The sequence below is a fragment of the Xiphophorus couchianus genome, chromosome 23 (assembly GCF_001444195.1).
Source record: "Xiphophorus couchianus chromosome 23, X_couchianus-1.0, whole genome shotgun sequence".
Taxonomy (NCBI): Eukaryota; Metazoa; Chordata; class Actinopteri; order Cyprinodontiformes; family Poeciliidae; genus Xiphophorus; species Xiphophorus couchianus.
In genome coordinates, this window is record NC_040250.1 from 9,221,917 (window position 1) to 9,247,976 (window position 26,060).

General features: G+C 38.1%; 1 protein-coding gene across 7 annotated transcripts in view; it reads left to right on the top strand.

Moving 5' to 3' along the window:
• Positions 1-9,384, top strand: part of pcdh19 (protocadherin 19) — an 82,196-nt gene extending 72,812 nt beyond the window's left edge. For all 7 annotated transcript variants that reach the window (XM_028008593.1, XM_028008597.1, XM_028008599.1 and 4 more), the window contains exon 5: positions 6,745-9,384. In XM_028008593.1, the coding sequence (XP_027864394.1) occupies positions 6,745-7,304 (560 nt within the window). In that variant the 3' untranslated portion in view covers positions 7,305-9,384. The remainder of the gene's footprint in view (positions 1-6,744) is intronic.
• The last annotated feature ends 16,676 nt before the right edge of the window (positions 9,385-26,060 follow it).

Genomic DNA, 26,060 nt, shown 5'->3' on the forward strand with positions numbered 1-26,060 from the left:
AGTGAATTTTTAAAGAGCCTATAATCAATGTAGAATAATTCAGTCCAAGTTTGATGAGTCAATCTGCTATGATTTTTATCATCTCTAAGTGTAAGAGGATACTAATACCAAAAAAGCAAAAAAATAAACCATTTATTGTGTGTTACTGCAAAGAATTTTTAATATTTCATAAATCTCAAACTGGGCTTTGAAGAACCGCTGCTCAGTGTTAAGCAATCAGGTTTAGGTTTACCTCTATAAATATTTTAGACGTTGAAGTAGAGCACTACATCTACAGTTCAGATGCCTTTGCTGCCAACTGCAGAGTTGTTGTTGGCTAAGAGTTAGCCAGCTGCAGTGTTCTTGAAATGCTTTAAAATCATTTCTAATATATTTCACAATATGTTGTATCTTTTGTTTCTTCTTTTTTTTTTACTCTAGAGTACCCAGAATAACAAACTTCATTTTAAAGAATCTGTTACTCGTTTAGATTCCAGTCAGGTTTTTATTAATCTGCTTTTTGTGGTTTTTATGCTTGGTCTGAAAGTGATTGAATTTCCGGAAAAGTTTAAAAATTTTTCTTTTTTTTTGTTTTGACTGCTAGAATAAAGTTCTCATAAATTCCAGTTTAAAAGAATGTATCTGGACCAAATTACAAGCTGGTTTTTGAAAGCTGGTGCTAACTGGCTAATGATTAGCCATTTGTATCTTTTACAAGTTGTTTCTATCTTGTCTGTCAACCTGCCACCATTTATTTTCCACTTATACCTTCAGTGTCTATGTTACAGAGTTAAATGTGCACTCTTCATCAGACAAGTGTTCAGCAAGTCTAGAACTGTATTCGTCCTTACTTTAAAATAATGTCAAACAGGGAATCCAGCTAAAAAATGAGTCATTTTGACACTTTGCAGCTTTATATCGATAGAATGTAGTTTTGGTAATTTTTACAAAGTTATTGTAAAATGGTTGATATCAAACATTTGGTAATTCATACTTACCAGGTGGAAGTTTCATACCCACTTTGAGTAGTAGGTGAAATGAGGCATTATGACTCCAATGAATAATATTTAACAGTATAAAGTAGCTAAGCATAATTAGACTTCTAAACTATAGTCAATGGACCTTGGTGCATATCAAATTATTCTAAATTATTCATGTGAATTAATTAAGAATTTTTTTAAAATGTTGAAAATAATTTTTGTAATATATAAAAATACTTAACTTCAAAGAAAAACACACTACTACACAATAGGCAAGTTATCTTTTAATGTAACAAGGAAGGTAAGAAATTACATCAATTGGATTAAAAAAAGGAAAAAAGGACAAAATCATCTAGAGCACATACCTTCAAATCTGGGGCTTGTAATAACTGCCTGGACTAAAATAGCAACTACATAGTGCTTCACAAGGCACATTGTGATGTTTTAATATTACGAGGTGCTACATACAGGTGGAAGCTGCAACACTTACTTTTGGAACAATAAGCGGCTGTGTTTTCCAAGAGAGGCTCCATGTGTGAGCCAAAAAGGACAAAAAATAGCTGGCGAAAGCTGGAGGAGTTTTACAGGGAGCACATCTCTTTGCTTTTGTGTCAGAGGGTTTAAGTCTTTTGCTGATTCCTCGTTTTTTGCTACATTAGCAACAAAAAATAGTGCCTGCAGGCATGTAATATGAAGGGATCATTATATCTAGTACACCAGAGTAAAGTGAGCAATGAGCTAGTCAGGTTGTGGGATTCCCACAGTGAAGCTAAAGATCTGTAACTTGAAGTTCAGATGCCTTTAACTGATCAAGAGAATGAGTCAGAGCTGAATCTGCCGTCGCAGGCTGCAAATTTAAGATAAAATGACTCAGAATGTGTAGGTTTTCTCCCCGTGGTGATGCAAAGGGATGTTTTTCCAGGTAACTGCAAACAGAAAAACAAGGACAGCAGCGTTGCCGGGGGATTTGTCCTGGGCATTTGAAGTGGCATTATTTATTAGATTTCCATGCTGTGGAAGTTTTCCCACGAGCGTAGAGGCCCTTTGACCTAAAATCTGTATTAAAGCATAGTATGCCTGAGTCAAAGGCAATGGTGAACAAACAAGGATTTTAGACTGCAATTCCAGTAGAATGCATTGTAGTTTAAGTGCTTCAATCATGTAAAAACAAAAGACAAGCAACCTCCACCCTTCAGTGAAAGTCACTTAGTAATTAATAGGTATTAAATCTGCAAACGGAAATGTTCCCAACAACATCCTGCTTTGTGTGTCTGCTTTAAATCTGCTCCTTGTACTGATTGGCAACCCTATTTCCTGACTTTTCTTGATGACTTTGAATACACATTCTCAGCAGGAGGTGCCTTCACTGCCTCCTATTCTGTACTCGTGCTGCTGTAGAAGCCACTAATTCATCTCTTTCCATTACAGTCGCCTCGTTTTATTTCAAATAGGAAGAGATTATGCTTTGTCAGAGGTCGATGGCCTGTCACTGTATTTTATTTAAATTTTCTCTCAGTTTTTTGTGGATCTTTCAGAGCAACATCTGCGTTTTATGAAGCTCAGAGCACAGGCAGGATGTGTGAGTGTTAATAGCACTTGGCTTCCATAACAATGTCATTTACAACCCAGTTGCTCTCTGATAGACCCCTAAAGGAAAGAGAGAAATGGCTTTCACTGCATATGCAAGCTCGGCTAAGTAGCAACCATGCAACTTGTGTATATTTCTTTGTGCCTTAAGGCTTTTCATGCCCCAGAGGATGCTTTGGGCTATAGAAATAAGCCAAAGTGTTTAGAGGAAATTGCATTCATTACCAGGATGCTTGTAAATTTTTAATCAGTGGAGAAAAAGATCTGCTTTATCAAACACGCCAAACAAGATTTTACAGGAATTTTCACATTCCAACATGTGTAAAATCAAATTACGTACACGAGTGAGCACTGAAATGGTAACTATATGTTAGTGTACTGATCAAAAATGGGACTTCTTATTGTTCCTGTATTGTTTGTGGATGCATTCAAAAACTCGTCGCTCACAAAGCCGTAACAAAAGACCTGCAGAAAGCAGAGGGAGTTGAAAATTGCTTAAAAAGGGCTGTTTTTCTTTACCATATAGCCTTAAATGATGTGCTTATTTTTCAGTCATCACCATTCATTATGTTTGTGGTACCTTGCAAAGACTTTTTCCTGTGATTGCATTGTTACATACTGATTGCATATCTTATAAAAGAAAAGAAAAAATCCCCGACTTAATAGCTTTTGTCTGCTTGATTGCTGCCTTTGCAGTTTGTCAGTTCAATCAGTGTGGATTTATAGGAACATATACACCAGCTATAAAACCAGGAAGAGAAACATACGGTTTCCTCTTTTGCTATGTTTTGCCGCATAAAATAATTTCATATGCTTCCCTGAGGTTCTTATGGCAGTATATTAACTAAAGTTAATATTTTTTTCAAACATTTTAAAGTTATCAGTAGATGACAACATTAGGAAAACCAGCATACGTTTATGGTATAATGAGCATGATCTAATTGCTTTTATTTAAAAAACAAAAAGGAAAGCACCAATTATTCCTTTCTCCTGACAAAGTACTTAAACAGACTTATTATTTATGCTATGATAATGTTATATGCTGTAATAATACATATAACATCTCATATTTGATCAAATGTGACAATCTCAGTCAACATCACAATGTTTTTGCAATAGGATTCTTTTCCTCTAACATGTAAGCAGCAGGAAGTTTAAAGAGCCTTCATTTAGCAAGCTGGTTGGTGGTGCATAGAAAGAGGTAGGGGAGGGGCAACTCTAGACTGTGCTCCAGAAAACTGTAAAATGTTCCAGTCACCCCAGAATATTCTATGGTGTGTCATTAAAAGCTATTTTTTTATGTTAGGAATGGTCAATGGGGGGAAAAGCGTCATACAGTTACACGGCTTCACATAGCAACAGGTTGGGGAGGGGCAACGCTGCGTTATCAAATGCTAAGGAACAATGGAGGAACTCTGGTCACTTCTGCACTTCATCTGGAACCTCATTGATTGTCCGAGAGCTCGTAGGAAATGGCGTGACAGAAAAAAAAGACTATTTTGATTCTGGGAATGCTTAGCAGCATTCCATGCTTACATCTGGCTGGGATTGCCAGATGTAAGCATATGCATTTGGGTCGATCCCAATCCCTCTCTTACAATTCCTTTTTTTTTTTGTCAAAAAGACAATTTTGATTCTGGGAATGCTTAGCAAGTTGGGAGCGGCAACAACGCTTGACTGCATGAGCCGTAAAAATTAGGAAAACTCTGGTCAGTCTGGCACTTTCTTGGTACAATTAAAAAATTTTAGATTCGTTGAAACCAGTCATTACCTCATGACTTGCATGTTTACCCGAGGTTTTTTCAAAGCCATTAAATGCTCATAAATGCTTCCCAGTGTCCAAATTTAGGCTGAGATCATCAAAGAAATGTTGTGCCGTTGTATCAGTCACTTGTGACCTGCATTCTTGGTGCCAGTGCTCATATTTTCTGCCCATAATTCAACTCCCACATATTTGGGCTCAGATAGCCTTTGATCCCTTTTACTCACTTCATTCAGGCATTTAGTTTCCGTGTTATCTGTCAGCTCCATCAGATTATACTTTATGAGAGACAGCGCTGACATATCTGCCCCTGAAAAGCCTGTCTCCGATCTTTAAATATCGATCCCCAGGGCCTTAGCAGAGGTGCCTCTCGCCAGTGCGGAAAAGAAGGGGGGGAAAAAAAAACAGATCATTAGTGATTTTAATTAGGTGATCTTTCAAGCTGGGATTGCCAGATGTAAGCATATGCATTTGGGTCGATCCCAATCCCTCTCTTACAATTCCTTTTTTTTTTTTTGTCATTTCGTGCTTCTGCAACGGTGGATGGCTGCTGCTTGGAGTGAAACAAGCAGTAGGGAGCACAGAAATATCTCACATGTACTCGTGCAGCAGGTTCATTTTTAGACTTTGAGCTGGAGGAAAAACATGCTACATATGCAATGAGAGATTTTAAAAATGAACTGTAATACTTTAAGTCAAACAATTTTGAAGCACTTTTTGATGCTCTGCTTACCTCATGTCAAATATGTTTTTATTTAGATTCTATCAAACAAATTGTTCACTGGTTTTGAGGAAAAGCAGCATTTAAATTTAAATGAGTCATCATAGCATCTTTTTGTCAACACCAATGATGCCAAAATGTTCTTGAAAGTTCTCCCACCAACAACAAAGTGCAGCACAGCCATACAGAGTCAGACTAATCTGCTTTTTTTCCCCCTGCTCCAGCGTTAAACATCATTACATATTTATAACTCGGCGCCAGATGACAGAGACAGAGAGGGAGGAAGAGATATGAACCAGGCAGCAACGCCGCAACTCGTCTGGTGTCTTTCTCTGGGATATCTGATTGCACTGTTTAAACCTGCCTTTTATCTGTCGTTTGGTAGTGAAAACCCAATTATGCAACAGCTACAAATGGACTTTTGATTTAACAATACATGATTTAATTGGTACATTAGATGTGCCTCAAACATCTAGCTTATGACTGGGAGGACTGGGAGAGAGACTAAATCTTGAATTTAACAGCCTAAAACCATTGTGGGTATCAATCTTATCATTCTTCTGTTAAAATATGTAAAAAAATAAATAAATAAAGTAAAATAAAAAACATGTGTTCCAAGCAAATGTTGAACACAAACAGTACAGTCAACATTTATGCTGTTGAGTAGTTATGAGCAGAAAGGATGTGTCTGTTTTCATCAGCTTTTACAATGTGCTTCTTAAAATTTATAGTGCCTTATTTTATTGTGAAAGTTTACAGAAAGTTGTGTCTCAGTTCATTTGTGTCACTTAAAGTAAAAAACTAGTGGAAAAGGCCGAAAGTCTTGTAATAATGTTTTGCCGTTCCTAGTGAAAACAAGAAGAGTCTTGGCTAGAACACAAAGACCTGAGAGGCTGGTAACCAGTTACACAGATACACAAGACCATTCTGGAGGCAGTAGACATCCAGTTAAAAGTTAACTTGCCTCATATTAGCCTGTGGTTGTTGGGAGAGACAGGGGACTACTGATGTTTCCTGCTGAATGAAGCCAAATCCTCTTCAAAAAATCTTCCTATCTTGTTCATTAATTTTTCTTTAACTTGTTTTATGGTTGATTTGACACGAACAAATGATTTCTGTAATTTATCCCTACGACTGGATGATATGTCTAACAAACATATCACAATACCAGGGTTTCATATCTGTCGATATTGATAATTATTGATTAGTTTTTTGTTTCAAATATCAGAAATACAGCCAAACTGGTGACCTTTTCTGTTTCATCCACAATTTTCTCTCAAGCTGTTGTACTCATTTTCTCCTTCCACTTCACTCTTTTGTTTTTATTTTTGAGCAGTTATGAGGTACTATCGTTTGGTGGCAACATATGAAACTGCTGCTGTGCAAGTTACTCAACAGGTTGTTGCTAGGTAACCAAAGAGTGAGTTGCTAGGTAACCGAAGAGTGAGTGAGTTAGTTCATGCCACCAACCTTGCTTAACTGGCCGTGAGAGATTGAGCGGCTAAAGTTTTTTTTCTGCCTATATTTCCCAGAATGCTCTTTGGTTATTGATCGGAGTGAAATTATTTAATATACATGTATTATCTACTGATATTGATCAAGTGTTTATTGCAATTCATGTTGTTACTGATTTATTTCCCAGCCCTAATGATCACAAATAAAATTTGTGGTTTAAATTTAGACTAATCTCGGAAACTTTTTATCTTTGTCTGCAGATCCCGGAGAGGGATTCCACTGCCAGGACGAGTGCCGCATACTGGGCCACTCTGACCGCTGCTGGATGCCTCGGGTTTCGGTCCCAGCACGCGCCAAGTCACCCGAGCACGCTCGCAACGTCATCGCTTTGTCCATCGAGGCCACCACGGTGGACGTGCCGCATTACGAGGACGGCACAATCAAGAGGACTTTTGCCACCTTTGGTAAGGATGGGCCAGAGGATGTTGAACGGGGAGAGTTGAAGGGAAAGCGGACTCAGGAGTCTCAGGTGTGCAGCCCCAAGGCCAACGGAGGGGCTGTTCGTGAAGCTGGCAACGGGCGTGAGGCCGCCAGCAGCATCACTTCCCCCGTGCACCTGAAGAGCCCAATGTCCAAGGCGTCATCTTCCTACAATACACTGAAATGTCGTGACGCAGAGCGCATCGCAAACCACAGCCTGCTGCGGCAGCCTGAGGGGAAGGACAGTGAGCCGGCCGTCAGGGAGATCAACACGCTTCTGCACGACGGCCGGGACAAGGAGTCCCCCAGCAGCAAGCGCCTGAAGGACATTGTGCTTTAGCAAGCATCTTGGCGACACTCCAACATGCACACACATATACAGTGTAAACTCACATATATATATTTACTCCACGGTAGCTGTGTGTACACAGCCATGCTGTGGAAGTGTAGAGACACACCCATTTGCAGAATCCAAAACTCCAGAACCAGCTTGGGCTGCTGATGATGAACTGTAGTCTGCTGCAGATAGTTGTGTGCTCAAGCCCAGGTAGTGGATGTGGCTTTGTCGTAGTCGCAGTACTTTTTCCTCGTTTGCTTTTGTTTGGTTTTTCTTTCAGTCTGCATTAAGTAAACAGGCAGGTTACTGTTGACTGCACGGCCAGTGGAGCTCCTCCAGCCCTCGAGCCAAAGCAGGACACTACATGTTTGGACGCATGGGGTGCCAATTCCTACGTACAGTTATGCCTTTTGAACTACTTTTGTATGACTAAAATGACATTTGCCTTTTTTGGTTTTGCAGTGTGTTTTAGCTGCTAAAATCGCTCCTTGTTCCTTTGTATAGTGAGCTCTGACACTGTAATAAACAACCACAGATACACGCGCAAGATTCACCCAAACACATGTTGCTCATTGGCTCCTTCATGGTGCATTCAGGAGCAGGATCAAGAGTCCTCTCAGTCTCGTTTGTCTTCTGCCTGGCTGATAAGAGAAAACTTCTGCTTTTTCCCCTGAGGACAACCTGGTATCATCAGACTGTGAGGTCTTTAAAGTATTTATATTTTATCACGGATGGAGCTAAATGAACTCCTGCTATCTGCCAAGCCTCTCTGAACGCTGGAAGTGGGACAGACCAATCTTTGTGTTCAGAACAAGTTGTATGAACAAATTAAATACTTTAATGCTTTTGAAATCTCCTGTGCCCAACCTTGATTGTAGCCAGTGGAGCACAAATTAGAGCCTTGTGCTTTTGGTCTTGTACTTTTTTTGACTTTTGACTATGGGGCTAGGATAGAAGGGATCGTCACTCATGTCTTGCTATGTGAAACTCTGTATAGGGTTTACTATTATCATTTTTAATAACCTGTTGTTATGTGACAATCCCTTTAATGTTTTGTTTCAAAAGGAAAAAAAAATCGAATAAACATTGGTGTTCAACTGAAGCTACGGTAGCGTTTGTTACACAAACACGAAAATAACATAAAAAAACATATATGCCAAAATATATTTTATAAATAATTTAAAATGTATAATGAGAATATTTAATGCTGTGTAGTTATTTTATGAGTAAGTTATACTTGAAATTAACTTGCTTTTTGTTCATTTGTCTTTTGCTTTTATATGGATCTTGATTTTTTTTTTCTTCTTTTTTATGAAATTGGATTTTTTGTTTTGATTTGCTTAATGTGTGATCCCTGGCAACCGTTGACTTGCAGTCTACCTTGTTGTAAAGAGTTTCTTATTGGTCAGTTCTTGTGCCATCCAGTTTCTGTGTGGGCTACTAGAAAATGTGGAAAAAAAGACAAAAAAAAGAAGAAAAAAAGCAATCTCAGCACCAAAATTAGTGTGTCCGTTTGACAAGCTTAGAGTGAGATAGCAAAAGAAACCAAAAAAAAAAGAAAAAAAAGATGTAAACCCAACTGTGCTGACTGCAGGATGTTGCTTATCCTTAGCATCTCAGGAGGAGAAAGCTGTTGCAGTTTCCCACCTTTAGCTCCAGCTTGTAACGCTGGACTTGAGTTCAAATGAGCTCCTGACATGCAGACTTGCTTTACTCAGCACTGCTGTCACCATGTGCCATCTGTGCTCAGCTGATCTCCAAGACGAGGTAGAGACCGCAGCGAGTGGTAGACACAGGGCTCTCCCCTCCTATGAGCACCACACAACAGACTGGGTGGAATCATGTCTGAACCAGCAAAGGTCCTGGAAGACCCACGCTGCACGCGTGTGGCTTTAATGTTTCTTTGCAGTGCACAGTAGTATGTACAATGTGGAAGTCGATGAATGAAAATGGACAGATTGCATACAACACACTAGATCCTGTGGCTGAATGTTTTGCTGGTCTCACCCATGCTTCTGGCAACATAAAAATCGGAATAATCACTGAATGTATACAGCAGCTTATAATTAAACTATTAAATGTGCTCTGCATTGTTTTCTTGTCTTTACTTGACCTGATGAAATGATGCTAGTTAAACTAAAATCATGCATCAAGGTACATTTCGATAAAATTCGAACCTCAACAAAGTGTAGTTTAATTCAACAAGTGAAACTTATATATCAGATTCATTTCAAACACTGCAGAACATCTCGTCTTCCAGTATTGTATTTAAATTCAAGCAGTTTAATATGTCACACTAGTCTGAAAGTAACAGTTAATTAAAAATATATAACTGATTTACTTTTTACATCGAGGTCTACATTGAGGTCTTACTTAAAGTAGTCACCCTGCAGATAAAAAATAAACAATTAACACTGAATGCCCACATGCACTAATTATATGATGGTTATATGAGTATGTGTGTATATATAAACTTAACTGATTCAATATTGCAAATATCACCATATTATGTCTTTATTGTATAGATTTTCCTACATTGTTTACGCTGTTTTGGAGCTGGCTTTAATCTCGTTGCACATATGTACAGTGACACACAATAAATTCAAATTCAAAGCTGAACGCACTCATTGGTGTGTTGCAAAAGTTTCCATACGTTTTCCCAACTGATCGGTGCTTTGCTTTCACTTGTCTTGTCAGTTCATCCCAGTCAGCTCAATGGAGGTATTAAGAGACGTTGCTGGTCATTCCACGATGTCAAACATTTTCTTAAGGAAGCACAAACGTAACCCATTGGTAATGATTGCAACGTAAAATTAATCTACTGACTAACTCAGGGGTGGGCAACTCCAGGCCTCGAGGGCCGGTTTCCTGCAACTTTTAGATGCATCTCTACTTCAGCACACCTGAGTCAAATAATGAGGTCATTAGCAGGACTCTGGAGAACTTGACTGCACTTAGGAGGTGATTCAGTTATTGGATTCAAGTGTGTTGGACCAGGGAGACATCTAAGATTTGCAGGACACCGGCCCTCGAGGACCAGGATTGCCCACCCCTGGACTAACTCGATGCATGTCATTGGTTAACACACCTGATTCAAATGAATGCAGCTCAGCAAAAAGCTTGTTAATTATCCAGCAATTGGAAGCAGGTGTGTTCAACAAGGAAAACATCTAAAACATGCAAGGCAGTGTACCTTGAAAACTAGGTTTTAAAAAACCCTGCTGGACTCTACAAAAATTATTTTTGACAAACTAAAAATTTCAATTATCGATTCTAGGATCCATAACACCTTCTTTCCATTGTCAGTAACCCATTGGTTCATGTTTCAGGGTCCAGGAAATCCTTTTTCTCTTCTGATATCTTAGCAATATCTTTCTTGCTGCACTTTAAAGTCTTTTCTTCGCAGTTAAGATTAAGACTTGCTTACTACAGCCAGTATTAAGTTGTGCTTGAGGCTTCTGTCCCATGAGACGCCTTTTTCATAAGTTCTTGGCTCTTCAGGCATCTTCCTGTCAAAGATTCTTCGAGTTTCTGAGTCCCAGATGTTAAGGAAGGGGACTGTTCTCACTGACAATCTGACTTTCTTCACAATTTCTCTGTCGGAAAAGCCTAATTTTAATTGTTATTATCACACTCTTCCTTTTTTAATTATCTTTTTCATCACAGTTTATTGCAGCACTGTGCCTTTTCCAGTACAATACTGTTAAAATAATGCTTTTAGAGGGTATCCTACAATGATGTTTTTCCATTCTTTCAGCAGTTGTTTCCTGTGAACAAGAGGAAGCTGTCAATAATCAAGATAACATGGGAACCTGTAGGAACAGCTTTTCAAATTTGGATCAACCTAGGTTGCTGTAGAAACATTTAAAGTTGCTCATTTCTAGTTCCTTGAAAAAAGAACATTTACCATTGTGAAATGTGTATTTGTCAGTAAATGTGCATTATTTTCTAACCTCTGGTAGTTCAATATTTACATTAGTCGAATAAAAAATGGAAAATAAAAGATCATTTTTATTACCAAAATGCCATTTTAGGAGGGTGGACTGTTAACTTAGCAATCTTCCAATACGTGTATATGTCATAGCATTACATTTCTGGATTAAGCATATATTTTTCATTGCTCTTATGCAAAATTTTTGAATTTCCAAAATAATTTTTAGAATTTTTGGTTTTCAAAAACTGAAAGCCACATTCATTTAAAGTAAAAGAAGTCAGCGTTTAAAACGCATCAATCTCTGCACAATGAATCAAAAAATGTATGTTCACTCACTGCAGCCTATTTTATTGTGATCTACCTACACTGAATGGTTATCCATATGAAAAAAGTTCATTTTTAGAACAGATTGCTGCTTCACAAACAACAAATAAGAGGACACAGTCAAAGCTGAGAATGAACAAAATTACATTTACTTGTTCAACTTGATTTATATACATTTAAACAAACAAGGAAAATCAAAACATATAAGGACTGAACAGTATCAACATTTATGTGTATTGTTTATTAAAATGGAAGATATTAATCTTGAAAAGTCAATAAAATAAATGTGGGATGTGAGTATGAGTGTGTCCAGATTATATATAGAGTTGAAGCAATATTTTATACAGTCTAAAATATGAGGTGAGAATTAATGTTTAAAAAAAACAGGATTGTATCTTATTTATTGCTGTCATAAAGAAAAATAAAATAAAAAGGTTCTGCTGAAGCTGCTTCAAGCCGGCCATGAATTTTACCCTCGGAGAGAGTTTTCTCTCATTGTTTGCTTGGAGTGGGCTGATTGTGGTATTTCCACCGAGGAAGAGGAATGATTAATATCTGAGGCGAACAAAGAGAAAAACTACAGCTTCAACATAATGCTTGTCTTAAAAGCTTACTCATCCTGCAAAACAAAGCTGCTAAAAAACAGATCAAGCCTTTTGTTTTAATCTCTGGCATAATTGTTTAAAATGTGATCGCGCACAATCTTGAGAACAAATGATTAGGAAAGAGAAAGATGTTTGATCAGTTTGATGCTCTTTGTTGTCATAATATGACACAATGGTAAAAACTCAATGTACTTTATTTAAATTTTATGTATTCAACTAAAAATTTGATGTTCATATAATTCAAAAAATAAAACATTGTTTTAAGCCTTAAGTCAAAATGTGGGCAGCTGCTGTTGGTCTAAAACCTACACGCCGTCCACTGTTTCTCTAATCAAGCACCATAAGGAAAGAAAAGACAGAGAGCGGATGGATAAGGAGAAAGTGCCAAGGCAGAGGCAGTTCTCAGGACAATATGAACAACTTCACACCTTCTACTGCACCTTGAGTTCCTGGCAGTAAAACCTACCAAGTGTGAGGATTAACTGTCAAACACTCACAGGAAGATGCTCCTTCCTCCAAGGCTTCAAACAAGAATCTGGCTTTTTAAAAAAATAATTATGGACTGATTTGTAGTGTGTTCAGATGATTCGGAAACTGATTCATGGCTTCTGCATTCTGAATCTTATTGAGCCTCTTATGTTTCTGCAATCCAAGTCGAAACCGCATATAGCTCTTCTCAAGCTCCTCAAAGTATATAATTGGATTTTATGCTACCAGTACAAAGTAATGCCTTATTAAAATGAACCATAATAGCAAAAAGTGTCACATGCATGACATGAGTCCTTCCTAAAACAACATTTCTCTGCTTTACACATCTAGAAAGAATTATTATTTTTTTACCCTTCTTCTTTGGGACTCACTTAAATTGGACAAAGAGGGCACTGGTACTTGTACATCCACATTTAAGCTGATAAAATTCTCAATTAAATTTTAACGTTAACCATTCGAACACACATGCCTTGATATAATCATTGTAGCTCTGGCTTTATGTTTAAGGTTTTTGTCCTGTGGGAAGGTGAACCTCCACCCCATTCTCAGGTCATTTGCAGACTTTAATAGGTTTTCTCTCATCCATCCTTTTTACTTTTAGTTTATTAATTTTTATTTTCCTTATCATCAAGGTCACCACTAAAATTTTATTATGTTCCAGCAACACAATGACAATTGAAAATGTTTTATGTCTAGGATTGGTCTGGAGACTTCCTGTCCCACTGAAGAAAGGTTGATGCTACCACATCGCGTTTAGCATTAGTATGAGCTGCAGGTTGGTGGTGTGATGGCATGGGGTCATGACCCTTTGCACGTCACGTCACCCTCTCCAGAACTCCTCCCACTCCGCCACAACGGACGTGAAAACAATCAATGCGCTCCCTTAAAGCTAGCCTAAAAACAAATATCTGTAACATAATATCGCTTCCATTTAGTTGATTTCACTTTAAAAATGGTCATAGGTTGCTGCGCGGTCGGTTGCACAAACAGACAGGGATGCAAACCAGACCTGTCATTTAACTTTATAACATTTAATGAGGAAAAATACACCGCAGATGGATAGCAGCCGGCAATAATAATGACTGTCAGCCTACAGTGTAATCGCGGATTTGCAGCGACCTCTTTTTACAAGGTAAGAAGACTAACGTTCTTTATAAGTAAGCATTATTAGAAAGGTATAATATATGGCATTATAGAGAATTTAAGCTTCTATCAATTGGTAACCATGGAGACAGTGCCGCACCGTCATGTAGCCTAGCATGTATGAAAATAGACTGGTTACAATTTTTTAGCGTTTTTTGTACCTTTTTATTGCTGCTCCTGTGTAAGGGGAAAAAAACATTTATGACACAGTGATATAAATCATGTGGTTTGAATTCAGGCAAAGTCGGTAAATTGATCAACATCTCAGGAGAGAGGAGGTATATGTCAGTTTCTAAGCTAGCTACCGCCGCCCATGAGCCCCAGCCAGGTGTGTAACGTTCACAGACAAATTAGCTTGACTTGAACAAGTAGAAGCCATTAATAAACTGGCAAAAACAACTTTGGTATCATTGTACATGTACAATATCATTTAAATATTGGTTCATACCATGTAAATGCCTGTATTAGCTCTCTGTCTTCCGAGGCCTACTTTCAGCAGCGGAAGCTCATCTCACCTTAAACTGAGTTCTTTAACATGACGTGACTTATTCTTATACAGCAAAGCTGGGATGTGCTGGAACAGGAGAACATCCTGGATGTCCTGCTGACAAATCTGCATCAACGTCTTGACGCTTTAATGTCAATGTGGGTGAAATTCTCTGAAGAAAGTTTGGAACAAGTTTTTGAATCTATGCCATGAGGTGCTGATTTAAATATGTGAAAAAATTAAGAGGGAAATCAAAATTATTACCCTGGAGGATGGATGTCAAATTCACAATATGATATAATGCCAACTGGTTAAATATTATCTATGTAAAGAAGCCAATCCAAAATACCTATTTTATAGCATAATCTTGTATATTAGTGAAAATCAGCTTCTAACAGACAAACTTAATTAGTTTTCATTACTATGCCAGAGGAGAAACGTGTGAATGTTCCTAAAAGTGAGCCAACTGTGCACTAGAGTTGTTTTCTAATGTAATGCTTTTTTTATTTGCTACAGCATGTTAGACCTGCTATATTTGAGACGTCTCTCAAAGCACCATAATGCTGTTGCTGATCAGAGCCATGTAGCCTGTCATTGAGGCTCTTCATGCTCTAACAGTGATTTGCTTTCACGGTTACCAGTATGATGTCATTAAAACACCAGAATCTACTTGAAGTATTGATTCATCAGTCAACTGTTTTTTCGTGGAAAGGTCCTACAGCCATGAGACAAGTGGAAAAGCAAGATTTTTTTCTCAGCGAGGCCTACGACACTTTGAGCGATACTTTCCCTCGATAAAAGCTCCACTTTTCACCTCCCCCGCAGCCAGCAGGTATCTCTCTTAAGTAAGTTAGTATGGATTGATAAAGAGCAGCAGAAAAAACGACACAGAACAGGACGCATTCTGGCGCGGGAAAGAGAAGGGAGTATACAAGTGGAAGAAAACACACAGCTGCCCTCTATGATAAGAAAAAAACAGGCTGGCTTCATTTCTATAATTAATTTGCCATTCCCTCTATACCCCCTGGTGGAGCCAACATGAAAGCTGGTCTGAAAGCTTACTTGCTAACACATCCATTAGTCTATAAGGAAGATCTTGTTTCCTCCAGCTATGTTTTCTTCTCATGGGCAATACCACTGTTCTAGCCCTGCCCCACTCATATGAATTACTCATGCCCTTTCAGCACTGTTTAGACCCCTGGGTTTCCATAACAAACTACACCAAAGGTACAGTCCTGCCTCCATCTGAAGGGCAAAGTAGGCAGTTTAAACTTCAGATAGAAAACCTACTTTGATTGTCATTAACCTCAACACAATATTGCAGGTGTTGTTCATTATACATACATGTTCACCGTCTAAACCTCGTCTTTAATGCAGGAAATTCCCAAACTGCTTCTTGTGCACACATATTTAATTACCCTTTATTCTTAGTGGTCACAGAGAGTTTTCTACATCATGCTGAGGTTTATAGCAAAGGTTACCGGGACATACAGCCCATTAAGATCCTATTAATGTTTTAATTATCACGGTGTAAAATGGTGACCGGGGTAAACATGGAACAATTACAGTGATTCATTTCAGTGTATTTGTGAATTGACAAAAAGCAGGGGGAGGGCTTGCAGCTTGACATTCCTTCAATACGAAATAGTTTGTCGTCTGTTCTTTTGAGTGGGATCTGCGCTCAGCCAACCCCCCAATCAGACACACTGATAGCTCTTGCTCCAGTGACCTCATTCTATCAAAAGGGCTTGCAGCTGCTGCCGCCTCATTATGACCAACAACTCCATTCACTAACCTCTGGTGGAAGTTCAGGATTGGATTAGGTTGACGGCCAATGTGTCTGATGCTCTGAAGCAGCTCATACTCAAAACCATAAAATTATATTGGTTTCATCTTAAACGGTAACATTTATGAGCATTTTGAAAGATAAACGTTTTAATTTAAGACATAGAAGAAGGAATTAATTCAGTGACAAAACCTTAAGACGAAGAAACTGTGATGTTAGGCAGTGTGTTTGTGAGTTTTTCCTGGTCTACATCTCTGGTAAACCAGGATTTATTCCTCTCTTACTATTTTTTTAATTTCTCAGATAACTATTGTGCAATGCTTGCTGATGAATTCAGTTAAGAGATTGTGCGGCTGCATTTCATAACTTAAATATTGGCGTATTCTGACAGTTATTAGTTTAATACAAGAAAGTGCTTATAATTGAGTAATTGTTTTTTTTATAGATTTTTACATTTTGTGGTGTACAATTTTAGAAAAAAATATCATAAAATATTACTCAAACTCTAAACATTTAGTCTTGGTCTTGGAAGAACTGGGCTTGACTTCAAGCCTGGGCGATTCCCAGAGTTTAACAGGGGAGTCCTGTTAAAGGGACTCCCCTGTTAAATAATATTTAACCTGTTGGCATTACATCATATTGTAAATTTGACTGTACTCTAATATAACTGAATCCTTTTCCACTAAATCCCAAAGGTGTTCGGTTGGAGATTGGGGGCTATTGAGATCATTTCCGTACAGTAAGCTGAATGTCGTGCTCCAAAAATTAGCCTTGCATGTTTTTTCATGTCAATTGTCGCTTTTGCAATAGATAAACAATGGCAACAAGAATAAGTCTGAATTTATGTGAATTTTATAACATGGTGCATCTTCTATTTACTACATTATCACTAAAGGATTGGCGTGGTGGAGGATAAGAAATGAATAATTGCCTTAAGATGACATTTGTCTTTAACTAATTTTATATAAATCAGGTGAATGGAATCGAATACTGTGTGGATTCTCAGTTTGGTTCATCTGTGCCAATGCCTTCATATTGTGGGGCACACTATGTCTTTTGGAAAAAGACTCTTTCCAACACATCCTCTAACTTTAAAAAGTTCAAGATGACATTTCTTCTCTCATTTCCATCACTGAAAAGCAGGTGGGGCGGTCAGGAATCCAGAATCTGAGTCGAGAAGTCTACAAAAATATATTATATACTTTGACATCTAATCTTTATCACTCACACACATAATAGACATTTTCAAACTATAAATTATTTTCTCATGAGATGTGCTATCATTTCATCAGTCTTTGGGCAATTTCCTTTATCGTGTATTTTTACATCTTTTATTGGCTGGAAATTGAATCGGGCCAGAGTGTGTATCCCTAAGTAACACCTGCAGAGCTGTCAGTCTGGACCTGGAGGAGATTTGAGTCCTTGGTGGATTCAGGGCTTTCACTCTGCTTGGGATGACATGTTCAGACTTTGCCACCTTCAAGCTTTTGCTGCAGTCACAGTCATTTGAAAGTTGCAAGTTCCAAGAATAGGATATTAGCTTGGAGACTGGTGTGAGATCTGAAAAAAAGTTTTTCAGAGAATGTTGAAAGTTAAAAGAATGTATTTTCCCTTGTTGAAATGCTAGGCAATCTGAACAAGAATAAGTCTTTTGTTATAGCTTGATATTGTATTGCAGAGGTTAGTCTTTGTCACAGTGGTCGCTGCTATCGGTAAGAAGACTGATTACCCTCTCTATCTCCCCACCATGGCTACATATCTAATAGGCCCGGCCAGTATCCACTTCCCTTTGTGGGAGTCACAATAGAACTTTGATCGCCATTGAAATGAGTGGCTCAAACAATAGTCCACACAGTGGGACAAGCAGCAGTGTCTGCCACATTCCCCAACAAGCTTTAATTGGAAGTGATGCTAGACAGATCATATCATAAACATTAGTGATGCCCCGATAAAGACTGACCTGGGAGCTGCTCTGTGAAGCCTCTTTGTCTGGGATGGGTCCGATGAGCCTCGGGACTCGTCACTCAGCCATCTCCAGCAGCAATCACAGCCTGACCTCTGTCACCTCTCCCAGCCCTTAATGCCCAGAATGCCGACTCTAGAGCTGTGGAACAGGGGTAGTTGACCTCCCCTTCTCCAGAGGATAAAAACGCTGATGGCAGGGACTAGAAATTAAAGACTGTGGCCTTTGAAAGCCTCCATTATTGTCAGAAGGAGTGCTGCAATGAATCTCACCAGCCCAATCCATGGACATGGATTATCAAAGGGGTGATTATTTGACCCAAAGTCTCTGCTTGTCAACGATTTATATTACCCTTGGCACAGGGGACGTTTTCTGACCTTGCTGACCTCCAGGAGGAGAAAAGCAACAAGATTTTGTTGAATTTTAGCTCATAAGTGGTATAAATATTTTAAAAATTCTTTTAGATGCAGGAGAACTGGCTTCTAGTGTTAATGAGATCAATACAAAAGAAAAAAAAGTACTACTTAAGATGTCACCGCACATGACTGAAACTGCTATCTCCTCATATTTCTAGAAGACAAGAAACGTTTCCTCGAATGTGGCACATATTGAAAAAACATTTAAAACAGTTCAAGCTCTTTGTTTTCTCAAGTGTTATTAGATGTTCTGCTTCTCGAGATAATTTGACAATTAAGTTTCTCTTACATAAAATATAATCAGTGCCAGTGTGTTTTCAAGCTTCGTACCATTTGATTTGCACCCCTTTTATTATGGTTCAAGTTGTTTTCTCCTTACTGTGTCAACTCCTTTCTTCCACAAGCAAAAGGGTTTACATGTTTTCTATGAATAACTGTATAGCCAGTGAACATACACACCTGTATTTGTTTCAAATGCTGTAATCAGCAACTAGCTTAGATGAATGTGTAAAAAATTTTTTTTAAAAGAATTACAGATGCTTTAATTTGGTGGCTACTGCAACCAAAATATGACTTCATATTTTGTATAATCTAAGATCCAGTTGTTGAGTCTTCTGTAGCTTGGACATGAACTCTTATTTTAAAGTGTTGCTAATGTCATCAGTAAAATATTTTCCAGCCTTCCTGCCATGAACAGTGAGCAATAATCTTAATTAGGAGCAGATGCAATGTCACACTTCTTTTGTGTATGTGAGTAGTCAATGTAAAATTAGGCTAGACTTTCCTTAGCGTCTTATTGTAGCAATTAGAATGGCTAGCGAGGCTAGCATTACTGAAACAGCCAAATGAGGGTGTTTTCTACACACTGTAAATAAGGTGTCAAACTCAAGGCACAGGGGCCAAATCCCACCCGGTTAGAGGAATTTCTGTGGCAGTCTGAGGTACAAAAGGCCACAGAAATTAAATTTCAAGACAGTACTACTGTGTTTAAATATCATTTTATCAGTCAAAAGAGCTTTTATTTGTATATGGCCAAAATATATGAATATTAAATGTTGTTTAATCTTAAGAAATACAAGTCAAATGTAGAGAAAGCTATAATATTTTAACTGTTTGTAGTTTTATCTATACATTCTGCTACAATTGGCCCCTTTGAGGATATTCATGATCAAACTTTTATTGATTAAAATCATTGGATGTAGTTAAACAATATAATAGAAAGTGCACAGAGAATAAAGTGCCTTAAATGCTTGTTAAATCATACAAATCACTTTATTCTTCAAATCCAAACAAAGGTGTGACTGTAAAATCTTTCTTAATGAAAAATGCGTGCTGTATGCTCATTCTGGCAGGGCAATCAAAGCGCGATGAACATATTAGTGGGAAAATATTAATATAATATATTTACCTGTTTTGTTCTGCATGTCTTGTAATGAATTTTCCTCTGTGTGTGAAGGATTTTTTTCTGCGCTCAAAATGTTGCAAACCAAGCCTGATACACAAGTTGCCTCCCCTTCATCCTAAAAATTGTTCTTCAGTCTGATCACCTGAATGTGGCCAGGTGTCAATTAGGCTTTTTTCACCTCTTGTTAGAACTATTGTGTATGGTTCAATTTATAATTCATACAGGGCATCTTGTACTTATATAAAGCAAATCATAAGGAACTTAAGCTGAGTCTAAGATGATTAGGTGGTACATAGTCCTTCTGTTTACATTGGAGTTCTGAATAAATACCATTGTGAATATTTGGCGAGTCAATGACAAGAAAAGGTTGAATGGATTTCAGCTCTTCGCAGAGAAGAATGAGAGATTACTCGGAGCTGAAATTGGAACAGTTTGCAGAGAGCACGCTGCTTACTGTTCCCTGCGTTATTTAAATCTCTGAACAAAAGCTAACGGAGAGCCTGGAGCTTTTGTCTACAGGTGTGTGTAGCTTAAAGTGGTACAGGCAGAGGAAATTGGACACGTTTTTATGTTGGGCCAAACTTGTATAAATTGTTCAAAACAATTTTCTCCGCAGCACAAAGGGACAACATTAAATACTGGCTCAAAAAAAAGGGTGCGAGGAGTATTCAAGTAGCTCCATCATTACAATGCATCTTCACAGATTTCTTGTGGGTGGTTTATGTAATTTGTTACTCGACACCAGGATAATCAGCCTAGTGTATAAGTCTCCATACTGTGGTATTGGATTCGCCAGTACTGCATACAAAAGCTGAAGATTTACCAACACTTGTGGCCTTGCCACTGACTTACTATTCCTGGATAACATCCTTATCCGCAATATTCTACTGGCCATACTTTTGTTGTCAAACACCGAGCTTGCTGCTCCTCAAAGCCTTATTTAAATTTCCAAGCTTTAGTGTTCCTTGTTAAAATTGATTATGGCCCCCTTTTTTGTCCTTAGAAAGCTGTATTCTGCCTCCTGTAGCCAAAGCAACTTTGGTCTAACAATGCAAGGCTTTTAGGAGGCAGAGAAAAACCTGCAGAGTTGGTCCCCCATGGGGAGAAAGTGTCTTTGTATAATGTGACCTCATGAAGAATAAGTTGCCTGGTGTGAGGTTTTCTCCCCCCAGAAACACTCAAACAATGGAAGACTTGGGTTATACCACCATTACGACTCGGGAGGGAGAGTGGAGGAAAGCTGCAAGGGATTCACTAAAGAAAGTTGTCAGTGTTGGACGTTTGAATCCCCTATCTCTGGTGATTCTTATGTCGTTCTTCAGCAACTCACATGGGAACCTAATCTCAAATTCAACAGACTGCTTTCTAACCACAATGCTTGTATGTTTCTGAAATAAACCTATTTTTTTAATGCACAACTATTATGAGGGTTTCAGAGAATGCTACATTAAAGCTTTCGTGTTGCTATTAATCCAATCCCTGGCCCTGATGAATATCTGCAGAGCAGAAACTATTCTTGACAATTAAAGTAGACTTACAGCTCTTGTGGAAGGTTTATTTGATAATGATTAAACATGCTGTGCATTTTTTAAAACAAAAAATGGGTGCACTAGTACAAATTTTCTGTTAATCTTCTTTAATCTACACTAGTTTGAATACATATAAACACCTATGATAAAGAGTCCAAAACAACATATAAATGGATTAAAGAAAGTAAAGGAATCTAATCCACAAAGTTGCTGTTATACTATTTCCTATCTTTCAATCCACACTCTGATATTTTGGAAAAAATTGCTTTACTTGGGTAAAAGCGATCTAATTAATAGAATTCTGTGCAACATAAATTCCTGCCACATTTTTGTGTGTTTACGCTTTATAAGTATGCACTTTTAAAAGGCGCCTTGAATAGTAAGTGAGCCTTGGAATTGAGTCCTTGAAAATCACAGTTCTGGATCCAGACTTCAGCATAATATATATATATATATATATATATATATAGGGGAAAGTAAAATTAAAAGTGTTTCTTGTAAATATTTATATGTGCATATTTACTTTCTTTCAGATTAATCAGAAAGAAAGTGACTCCCACAGTTTCACCTTCAGTTTCAAGCATCAAGCATCCTGAGGGCAGTGAAGTGTCTGCATAGCTTCAAGGTGAGGTTAAGTAACGTTTTTATTGGGTCATTGCTACAATGTCTGAATCACAGTTGAACTTTTTACGGTGCTGTGGCTATTCATGGTGGAATTTCTTTCAACAAGTCTAAAAAATATCAGTGGCAGTCTTGATTATACAATGATCTAATTGTATATGTCGCAGTGTCAAATGTGTAGCATGCCATTGAAATGAAACTTTGTCCAAGAGGAGGCCAGGGGCATGAGGCAAAACATGGATCATTAAAGAGATGAACATGAGAACATGGTGAGAATCAACAGCAGAATAGCATGAGGGGTGAATATAAGGAAACGGAAGGGAAGAAACATATATACTTTGAGCAGTGATAAGTGAATCAAAGAGCAGGTGAGTCTACATAACTGAATAAAGAGTAGTTCCGGAAGAGCATGAACTGCGGATATGAGAGAAAATGACTAGAAATTACAAAGAGAATATATAACAACTACAAAGAAATATTGGAGAAGATAACAGAACAATTTAAGCATCACAGGGAAAACACAGGGATGAGAGAAATAATCCCTAAACTATACTTGAATAAAAACAAGCATATATAAATGTCTCAGAACTAAAATCTGCTTGTTCTAATGGGACATATTTAGGTGTCCCAACAGAACCAGGAGGCATTAAAGGGGATCTATGATGCAAAAAAAATCACATTTTGCACACTTTTGTGCTTTCATTTGGGGTTTACTACTTCCAAAAACAACCTAAGCACTTGGAAAAACCCCATCCAGCTGTTTTTTGGCATTAAGTTAAAGGTTTCAGTGTCTGGAAAATTAATCGTTTAAAAATCCTTCAGAATGTAACGTCACAAATTAGCCAGCACTGCCCCTCTCACCTAGCAACAGAAACGGAGCTCCAGTACATGTGGTCAGCTGGTTTTCCGTCGTACAATGGCTACTGGAAAAGAAAAGTGCTTTGTCGTTGACTTACTATCCAGAAACCACTTGCTATATTCTTGTTAGTTATGCAGGAGGCTCCACTTCTGCTTTTCAAAGATGTACGGTTGTAGAATAACGTATCTATTTTCAGCTATTTTCACGTGCGAGCGAAAACAAAAATTATGAACTTTAATACGGTCACAGTCAGCATAAACGAGACCTTATTGGACCTTTGGTGAGGCATTTGAGCCATTCTTTCAAACAGCACATGGTCAAATTTGTAGGAACTATTTCTAAGGCTGCCCCCAACGTCAACAAAATACAACACTTGAGCGGGATTAAAGCCTTTTCTGGTTTGTAGGGCAACAATTTGTCAGTGTGTCTGAAATAGGCGGTTAGAGCTGGAAGCCTCGAGAATAAGCAACAAAACCGATCATCACACCTGCTGCATAACAAGCGACAGAACAATGCGGTTTTACCCAGAAGATTGAGTGCACAAATAAATTACACGGGAGATAAAAGGTCAAGCATAATTTGAGGCAATATTTTTCCTTTATCACACTTCCACAATATATTTCTCACAGACGATGGACCTTAACAGGAGCACTTTGTTTTTTAGACATTGCGAGTCAGTGAATATTGCTAAGACCCCTGCTACTGCATAATGCCACCATAGAAATATGATTATTTTCATGATAGTATATCAAACAGAGACCACTGTCCTTGTGCTGCAATCATTTAAATGACTGTCTGGATGAGGGGGAAAAACACACAAGAAAAGAATAACTTGTCACTCTGAGGATGTTATTTTTCTGTTCCCGGGGATCTGGTGGTGTGACAAAGCGATTTGTGTGATCCAGATAGTTTCATTAAAACAGAAAACGCTGCTGTAACAATGCTTCAAATTCATCACAGCCACTCCTCACTTCCACAGAGGAAAACTATGGATGCAGAATGATTAATTTATCAAGATGTCACACAGTGGTTTATGGACAAGTCTGAGAATAAATGTGCTAAATTTCTATTTACAATGACAGCTGCGCGTTTGCACATGTAATTCCTGCTTTTGAAAGCATACATAGGGGCTTGCAAATATATCCTGAATCGTTGAGCTTTTTCACATTTTGTCATAACCACAAAAATTGTTGCATTTTATCTGGATTTTCTGTGATGGACAGAAAGTGGTGCCGATCTGTAAAGCGGGATTGAAAGAACATATTGATTTCACAAAACAAGAGTCTGGAAAGTTTGCTATTGATTTTCTTTTTATCCTGTCTGACTTAACACTTTGCAGCGCTACTTTTTGGCTACACTTTCAACTGTTAGTATTTTGTGCTAGCTCACTTAGAGACTGACACATTTGTCAAATCTTCTGGAAAACTCCTCAACCTCAGTCAGAGAACATGTCATAGGTCTTGTCACTTCTGAAGCCTTCAGGATTTTCCTGTAGTTAGCATCTTTCCATCAAATGAACAGCTTCCCTGCCTCTGCTTAAGAAAACTTTCCTACAGCAGGATGGTATCACCACTATGTTTCATGATGTTGATTGTGGTTTACGAGTGATTTGCAGCTGCCACATAAAAAAGCTATTAAAAAAAAAAGTTTTACTTTATCTTTTTGCATGCTGAATTTTTTTCATAGATGTTTCCAGATGCAGAGGAATCTACAAAGGCTTTTCTTTCAACAATTACTTTTTATCTTGCCTCTCTTACATAAAAAGTAGATTTGTGAGTAAAGTAAAACTTAATGGTTTTCTTGTCAAATTACATACAACTGAACTCTAATTTTTAAGTGATAGCACAGGGTTTTATTTAGGTGCCTGGGGTAAAAGGAGCTTAGTACAAAACGTGTTTCATTCTTTTTTCTTAGTTTTTAAATTTTCTTTTTGCTTCACAACTGAGCGTTATTTTGTTTGTTGTTAATTTGTTATTATAATGTGACAAAAAAATGAAAAAATACAAATAAACAGGGGTATTAATTCTTTCGCAAGCCATTACCCCCATAATAAAGCAGAGTGGACTGTGTCAACTCACCACTATCATTTCACCATGACTGCAGTTAGCTCAATAAAAGCTTGCTTATGACCATGAAGTACTTCTACATCTTTACAGTAGTAAAAGAAACTCCCTCTCCAGTTTTGCTGTAGCAACAAAGGCTTTTTTGCCCGGAAACAAAGAGTGCTACTGGGTGTATGCAGGCATTCATTAAAAGTGGGATTTGGCATGATTAATGACACTCACAATTTGCAGCCGAGACTACGGGCTCTGTCGAGTCTCCGGCAGGAAAATTGGATCGCACTGGGTAAAGGGGTGGGTGGTCCTAACTCCTCTCTCTGTGGAGTCCCACTTGCTCCGTCATGTTGTGCTGTGCTGCATTGCCTCAGAGGGATCAACTCTCTGGAACACAATGACTTGATTCCCTTCAACGAGTAGTCTCTTTGTTTTTTTATTTATTTTTGGGGGATTTTTTTCCCTGGCATGATCATTATTTCCTCATTTTGAATTCGTTTCATCACAGTTAATTTATCTCTGCCTGCTTTAATGAAGTGATAATTCCATGATAATTAACGTAATCCTGCACCAAAGCAAATTTGCCTAATGACTGTTGTTTTGATAGTCGGGAGTTGGTGCACGGGAAAATGTCCACACTGGGAGGAATCGGGGCTCTGTGCCAGGCAGCGGAAACAAGAGACAGCACAACCAGGAGCCCAAAGATGGAGAAAAACCACCTGAAAATTTAACTTTGTGACCTTAATTCTCTGCAATAGGTGCAAAAGTTCCTTGCACTTTTCATTCAGCAGTTCAAATAACAAGGTGCTAATGGGTCAGCACAATGAAAGAAAGCCTATTTGGTCTGTCAGATTATGTTCAACTACAAATATGGCTCCATGGAGGTGATGAGCCAGGTGAGGGAGGGCTTTGGGCTAAGGTTTGTCCCTGAGATTTCATTTGTGCAGGGGTACCAACTCTGACATTTGATTGGTTTTATATTTGTCCGACTCAGACTCCAGAAAAGTTTAACCTTTTCAAATCCTGAATTAAGTAGCTAGAAATATCTCGGATGAATCGTAAATTATTATTAGATCAACATGAAGGTCACAAAATATTTAGCAAATACATTGCAAAGCGGACTTGCAAATGTGGCTCCAGAAAT